We start from the raw sequence: 7649 nt of genomic DNA, 5'->3' as shown, positions 1-7649 counted from the left end.
ATAGCCATTGTGAATTCCTACATAATAGCCAAAGCTAAAGGACCCATTACTGATACTTAGCATAGATTTGACTTGACTTGGCGTAAACTTGGCAACTTAACCACGATTATACTCCACTTAGCGCATACAATCTGGCATCATAATCAATAAATGTCAATTTGTATGAAAAAATGTCAAAATGAAATGGAAACAAACAAATAGCATCTCAAAATGTAAACGTCACTTGGAACTTACATAGAAAATCAAAATTCAATGGACTTCTAAGTCAAGTGAAATCTTGCTAAGTTTTGAGAATCAGTAACATGCAATGTTCATTTAACAGAACTGTAAGTGACAGTTCTAAAGCAGGCATGCTTAACCAACGAACCGATATCATTTCGTCACGATAATTAACGTTAATAAACGAAACGAAGTCATTTCATGCTTAACCAACGAACCGATATCATTTCGTTATGATAATTAACGTTAATAAACGACTTTGTTTTCGAAATGATATCGGTTCGTTGGTTAAGCATAAAATGACTTCGTTTCGTTTATTAACGTTAATTATCGTGACGAAATGATATCGGTTCGTTGGTTAAGCATGCCTGCTTTAGAACTGTCACTTACAGTTCTGTTAAATGAACATTGCATGTTACTGATTACTCAAAACTTAGCAAGATTTCACTTGACTTAGAAGTCCATTGAATTTTGATTCTCGATGTAAGTTCCAAGTGACGTTTACATTTTGAGATGCTATTTGTTTGTTTCCATTTCATTTTGACATTTTGTCATACAAATTGACATTTATTGATTATGATGCCATTCGTTGGTTAAGCATGCCTGTTCTAAAGTCAAGTCAAGTCTATGCTAAGTATCAGTTATGGGCCCTTAAAGGGCCAATTAATGGTGACTTATAACCATAAAACCCTAACCAGATAAAACAGCTAATCGAACCTACCTTATGGAAATCAATGTAATCGATTAATGTTGACATACCGTAACGCTAACGCCTTAGGCATACCATAGCCAACCAATTGGTTTTTGGGGTCTCGCCATATCCATAACCTAAAAATATTTTAGTTGGTGAATTTATTAACTTTTTGTAAATTTTATTTATTGTTTTGGATACGTTTTGAATAAGAGACTTATTGTTTGTGGAATATGTTTGTAATTTTTTGCGTTTTTCCTCATTTTTATGAAAATGTCAGATTTTTAAGGCTATGTTTAAGGTTTGTTTCACTATTCACCGTGGATTTTAAATCGTCAAAATTACTTCCATACTACTATTTTTCACGCAAGAAAAAAAACTAAATTTTTCTTGAGCAATTACTTGTGATCTGTGTACCGCTCTTATGGCACCACAATGGAGATGGTTATGGATATGGGTATGGTAACGATTATGGCGTTAGGGTTAAGGAAGTTTAATTGGCCCTTAAATGGGAAAAAGTCTAGAACAGGGTATCAAAGGACACGTATTAACAATATTATTGTTTCCGAAGGCGGAAAAGAACTAAATTTTTTATACAAATACGGCAGCGCCATCTTCCAATCTTATTTGGACACCACTAAAAATTTAGTGGAGGTGGTAGTGGAATTGCAAATTTAGTGCACTGTGCCCAAATATGACTAAGATTTAACTCAAACAACTTTAACCGGAGTTTATACCCCACGAAAAACAGGACTCTCTGGCAGCACAAAATTATAAAACTTTTGACAACTTTCGTCTATTGTACACTTAGCCTTTGCTTCTTCTTATCGCTGTCAAATAGCGCCAATTATTTGCAAAGATTCGATAATTTCACGTTTTGCCAATTAATTTTCTTTTTATAACGTGAATTGTACTATAATTTCTGGAAGAAATCTAAGGTTTAATAGTTTTGGTAAACAGTGTGATGGCGGAAACACTTGAGTACAGCGATATTACCTCTGAAATACGGGGGGTGTTGGTAAGTTCTCTGCGCATTTGCTCACATTTCTTTTGTTTCTGCTAAATACATGTCTGTACGCTTTTGTTTCAGACACCTGGCCGGTTGAAGCTAACCGACCAGAGCATCGTATTCAAAAATAATAAAACTGGAAAGGTGGAACAAATTGCGGCCGATGATATTGATTTAATCAATTCACAAAAATTTGTCGGAAATTGGGGTTTACGGATATTTACCAAGAATGGCACACTTCATCGTTTCTGCGGCTTTCGCGATTCGGAAAATGAAAAGTTGGCAAAATTCATTAAAAACGCTTACAAACAGGATATGGTGGAAAAGGAGATGTGTGTTAAAGGATGGAATTGGGGTACAGCCCGTTTCAAAGGATCTGCCCTGAGTTTTGATAAAGATAGCAAAACAATATTTGAGATACCATTACAACACGTGTCGCAATGTATGACTGGCAAGAATGAGGTAACGCTCGAATTTCATCAGAGTGATGATGCACCCGTAGGTCTGCTGGAAATGCGTTTCCATATACCGGCAGTAGAATCAGCTGAAGACGACCCAGTCGAAAGTTTCCAGAACAATGTTATGAGCAAGGCTTCAGTGATCTCAGCTTCGGGTGATGCTATAGCTATCTTCCGTGAAATACATTGCCTTACGCCGCGTGGTCGTTACGATATTAAGATTTTCTCAACATTCTTTCAATTGCACGGCAAGACATTCGATTATAAAATACCTATGGATTCAGTGCTGCGTCTTTTTCTCTTGCCGCATAAAGATAACAGACAAATGTTTCTTGTACTCTCGCTGGATCCACCAATTAAACAGGGTCAGACGCGTTATCATTATTTAGTGCTGCTTTTTGGACCAGAAGAGGAGACTTCCATTGAGTTGCCATTAACCGAAGAAGAGTTGAAGGAGAAGTATGAAGGAAAGCTTGAAAAAGAAATATCCGGGCCATTGTACGAGGTGATGGGCAAAGTGATGAAAGTGCTGATTGGACGTAAAATTACTGGACCTGGCAGTTTTATTGGGTAAGTACTAAAAATTAAGAAAATCGTATGAGTAATTTTGTAATCCCATTTTTCTTTTATTTCTTGCAGTCATTCGGGCACTGCAGCAGTTGGTTGCTCATTCAAAGCAGCTGCCGGTTACCTTTATCCTCTCGAACGTGGTTTCATCTACATTCACAAACCGCCAGTACATATTCGCTTTGAAGAAATCAATTCTGTAAACTTTGCGCGTAGCGGTGGCTCTACACGTAGTTTTGATTTTGAGATTACGCTGAAAAATAGCACTGTTCATACATTCAGCTCCATTGAAAAAGAGGAGTATGCCAAACTCTTTGATTATATACAACAAAAGAAACTACGCGTCAGTAATATGGGTAAAGATAAGGGTGGTTATACCGAGGTAGACTTTGGTGACTCAGATAACGAGAAAGAGCCAGATGCATACTTGGCGCGTGTGAAAGCTGAAGCGCAAGAGAAGGAGTCTGACGAAGAAGGTTCAGAGGAAGAGTCTACAGATGAGGACTTCAAACCAAATGAAGCAGAATCAGACGTGGCGGAAGAGTATGACAGCAATGTGCAGAGCGATAGTGAGGACTCCGATGCCAGCGGTGGTGGTGGCGGTGGCGTAGAAAAGCCGAAGAAGGAGAAAAAGGAAAAGAAGGAACGTAAAGAGCGCGTTGTAAGTATTACATACTAAGTTTTTTTTTGTTATCTGCAATGCACATACTAAACCCTCTCGATTTTGTTTTATTTGCAGAAGAAAACGTCTAAAACCAAGAAGGATACAAATAGACCTAAACGCGCCACAACTGCTTTCATGTTATGGCTTAACGATACACGTGAACAAATCAAAAAAGATAATCCTGGTATTAAAGTAACTGAGATCGCAAAGAAGGGTGGTGAAATGTGGAAAGAGATGAAAGATAAATCGAAATGGGATGAATTGGCTGCCAAAGATAAGCAGCGTTATCAAGACGAGATGAAAGATTATAAACCATCAGCTAGCGAAGAAAGTGGTGGTAAATCGTCTGGTGCAGCCAAGAAACGCAAGAATCCTGTGTCCCCTGCCAAGAAATCACCTGCTAGTGCTGGTAGCGGGTTTAAGAGTAAAGAATATATTTCGGAAGATGAATCATCCTCTGATAATGACGATGATAAAGATAAATCGGGCGCGACTGATACTGAACCTGAGAAAAAGAAGAGTAAAAATGTAAATGTAAATCTAAATTCTTTTAATTGCCTATTTTGAGTTGGCTTATGTGTGTCTTTTTTATATTCTAGTCTAAAAAACCTGCTAAGGAGGATAAGAAAAATAAGATGAAAGAAGAAGAAAGCGAAGAGGAGAGCGAAGGTTCTGCCAGTGATGAGGAGGAAGAAGAGGAAGCTGAAGCTACAGATGAGGGCAGTGATTAAGCATTGTTTGATAGAAGCAGATACATACACATATATTCTTGCTTTGTCTCATTTGTAGTTGCTTAAGTCTTTAGTTTGTAATACTTTGTTTACATGATTGTAATGTTAATGGCACTGTTACGTGTTTAACCAATATTCAACGAAGAGTTTGAGGATATATGCTACTTATTTAACACACATTCAAATTAAAATAAACTCATATTTGGTACATTATATGAGTCGATCTATTATTACTACAATCAGTTAAAAAGCCCGGGATCAGCTGAAAATTAATTCTGCCTTTAAATATATTCCAAAGAATTTAGACAAATTCCGCTAATTCCAAACCTTCTGCTAACGTTCGAATCGCTAAACTGTTGAATAAATAACTCCAATATTCAATAATGCAAAATGGTTTTTTTAGGCTACTTTAAGGTACTACAAAATAACACTTGTACTTCACAACTAATTGCGAGCTGTGACCCAGCGGGTCAGGGGGTTAGAATATACCCGCGGTAGGTATGCCTGTCGTAAGAGGCGACTAAAATACCGGATTGGCCTGAAGGTTTAATGTGGCCGTATAAATCGTTCCCGAGATGGTCGGGCCAGCACCTTAATGATGCTGTGTTACCGGAGCGTACCGGATCTGTAAACGGCAAAGGACCATCACATCGATCACTCCCTAAACCTTCGGGGAGCAACCGTATCGCTACAACAACAACAGCTTAAATCAAACTGATTACTCGCTTGCTCTGCTTTTATACTCTCTGTTGCCTTGTCCGCATATTACTCCCAATATCTAGACGTTTCTCCCTCTAGAATTTTCTACTTGGTTACCAGCTATAGGCGTGTGTATTTGTAGTTTATAGCCTCTCGCATAGGCATATGCGTGTGTATTTCTAGTTTATAGTCTCTCGCATAGGCATATGCGTATGTATATGTAAGTACCATTTCGGCTGAGGATTACATGTGTTTATGAGTATCTCTCCGTTGCCTTGTATGTATGTGTGTAGATGATGATTGATTTGTTTACGTACATCCTGCTTAGTATTGTTTTCTTGATTTGAAGTTTCTTGATCTAAACGCTGCCAGCCTTTCCAAATGAACCACTTTCATTTTGGTTCGTGGTTTGCCAATGGTTTGTATGCGGTAAACTACACCATTGATCCGTTTTACAACTTTGTATAGGCCTTCACAATTACACTGTAACTTCGGGGACAAACCTTTTTTCCGTTGTGGGTTGTATAACAGCACCAAATCTTCCCGAAAACCTTCCGAATGAATTGCTTTATCGTATCTGGCTTTCATCTTGTTACTCACAATCTTCGTTCGTTGCCTTACAAGATCGTGTATTTCTCTCCTCTCTTCTTCCAAGACACCAATGCATTTCTTGGCATTTCTCTCCGCATCGGCATTTATCCCAAACTCCAAATCAGCTGGCAGTCGAAGGTCATTGCCAAACATTACTTTTGAGGGGGTTTGGCCCGTTGTCTCATGCACTGCCGATCGGTAAGCCATCAAGAATAGTGGTATGCGTGTATCCCACTCCTTATGGTACTTGTCTACTACTTTCCTCAAATGCTCCTCCAATGTTCTATTGAAACGTTCCACCATACCATCGGACTGAGGATGCAATGCAGTTGTCCGTGTTTTTCGAATGCCCAACTTCTTACACATTTCTTGGAACACAGCTGATTCAAAATTCCTGCCTTGGTCAGAATGTAACTCCATTGGTACACCATACCTTGCAACCCAATTGTTTGTAACCACTTCTGCTACTGATTCCGCTTCTTGATTTGAGATTGGGTATACCTCTGGCCATTTACTAAAATAATCCATAACCAGCAGTACTTATTTTTTTCCGCGGTTGCTAATAGGAAACGGACCTGCGACATCCATGGCGATTCTTTCAAATGGTGGACCTGAAATATACTGCTCCATCTGGCCATGACTTCGTGTTATGGGCCCTTTGGCTCAATTCTAAACTGTTCCACTGTGCCCAATATGACTTCGGGACTTTCTGCCGACATCTCTCTATTTGTTCTTTCGTTTCGTTCGAGCCCTTGCATAACAGGTGACAGATCTGTATCTTCTAGCTGACACGTCCTTAGTTGTTTCTTGTCCCATTCATCCGTACACGTTATAGTCATTAGCCGGACATCTATAATGCCTTCTTTAGCCTCAGCTTTTGAACAGTGCATTCATTTTTTGCATGGTATTCGTGACATTGCATCAGCATTTCCATGGGTACTATGGGAAAAGTCATAGCTTTGTAGCCGCTCGATCCACCGTGCCAATTGCCCTTCTGGATTACGGAACTGCAGGAGCCATTTCAACGCTGCGTGATGTGCCCTGACGCGGAAGCGCTGCCCGTAGAGGTACTTGTGAAAATGTTTAATGCACTCTGCCAATGCCAATAGCTGTCTGCGTGTAACACAATATTTCCGCTCTGGTTTTCCAATTGAACGGCTGTAATAAAAAGTAGTTGACCTTGTAAATAAAAGGTAGTTGACCTTCTCCTGTCCATCGCCCAGTTGTGACAAAACGCCTCCTATAGCGTATCCGCTCGTATCGGTATCTAGAATAAACGTTGCTCCTGGAATCGGATATGCCAACATTGGGGCAGTGCACAAACGCTCTTTCAATGTTTGGAAAGCCAGTTCTTGCTCCTTTTTCCACTCAAAAGCTTTATTTTTTCTTGTGAGCTCGTGGAGGCTATGGGCTACGCTGGCACAGTTTGGTACAAACCGGCGGTAATATGTGCACAGCCCAAGGAAACTTCTTAATTCATGCAAGTTCTGTGGTCTTGGCCAATCCTTTATAGCTTCTATCTTTTCATTCGCAGTGCAGATGCCCTCTGTCGTTACCTTGTGACCCAAATAATTTACTTCATTTTTAAACAGCGCACACTTTTTGGGACTTAGTTTCAGACCAGCGCCAGCTATTCTCTGGAAAACTTCCTCTAAGTTTTTAAGATGTTCATCAAAGTTCTTGCCCAATACGATGATGTCGTCCACGTATACCAGCATGTTTTCCAATGTAGTTCTTTCAATACCTGATCCATGAGTCTCTCAAAAGCAGCTGGTGCATTACAAAGTCCAAAAGGCATCACTGTAAATTGCCAAAGACCATCACCGACACTGAAGGCTGTTTTCTCTTTGTCTTCCTCCTTCACTTCCACTTGCCAGTAGCCGCTTCTCAAATCCAGCGTGGAAAACCATTTTGTACCAGATATCGAGTCCAGAGTGTCGTCAATTCTTGTCAATGGGTAGCTATCCCTTTTCGTAACGTCATTCAACTTCCGGTAGTCTACGCAAAACCTCATTTTTCC

General features: G+C 39.7%; 1 protein-coding gene across 2 annotated transcripts; it reads left to right on the top strand.

Annotated features, from left to right (window-relative positions):
- The first annotated feature begins 1735 nt into the window (after positions 1-1735).
- Positions 1736-4552, top strand: Ssrp (structure specific recognition protein). 2 transcript variants are annotated; one of them, XM_067777495.1, is made up of 5 exons: positions 1736-1928; positions 2001-2947; positions 3017-3605; positions 3684-4142; positions 4208-4552. In XM_067777495.1, the coding sequence occupies exons 1-5, from the start codon at positions 1875-1877 to the stop codon at positions 4337-4339; spliced, it is 2181 nt and encodes a 726-aa protein (XP_067633596.1). In that variant the 5' UTR covers positions 1736-1874; the 3' UTR covers positions 4340-4552. The 2 variants fall into 2 exon arrangements, with proteins under 2 accessions (XP_067633596.1, XP_067633597.1); XM_067777496.1 differs by having other exon boundaries at positions 1737-1928; positions 3684-4136.
- The last annotated feature ends 3097 nt before the right edge of the window (positions 4553-7649 follow it).

The sequence above is a fragment of the Eurosta solidaginis genome, chromosome 3 (genome assembly GCF_040869045.1).
Source record: "Eurosta solidaginis isolate ZX-2024a chromosome 3, ASM4086904v1, whole genome shotgun sequence".
NCBI classification, from domain to species: Eukaryota; Metazoa; Arthropoda; class Insecta; order Diptera; family Tephritidae; genus Eurosta; species Eurosta solidaginis.
The sequence above is the reverse complement of the archived record's forward strand: the minus strand, read 5'-3'. Positions and strand labels throughout refer to the sequence as shown.

Bases quoted from the DNA above. Each gene is read 5' to 3' on its own strand.
- Ssrp (XM_067777495.1), top strand. From the start codon at position 1,875: ATGGCGGAAACACTTGAGTACAGCGATATTACCTCTGAAATACGGGGG. The intron at 1,929-2,000 runs GTAAGTTCTCTG...CTTTTGTTTCAG, and splicing joins CTGAAATACGGGGGGTGTTG to ACACCTGGCCGGTTGAAGCT. The intron at 2,948-3,016 runs GTAAGTACTAAA...TATTTCTTGCAG, and splicing joins GGACCTGGCAGTTTTATTGG to TCATTCGGGCACTGCAGCAG.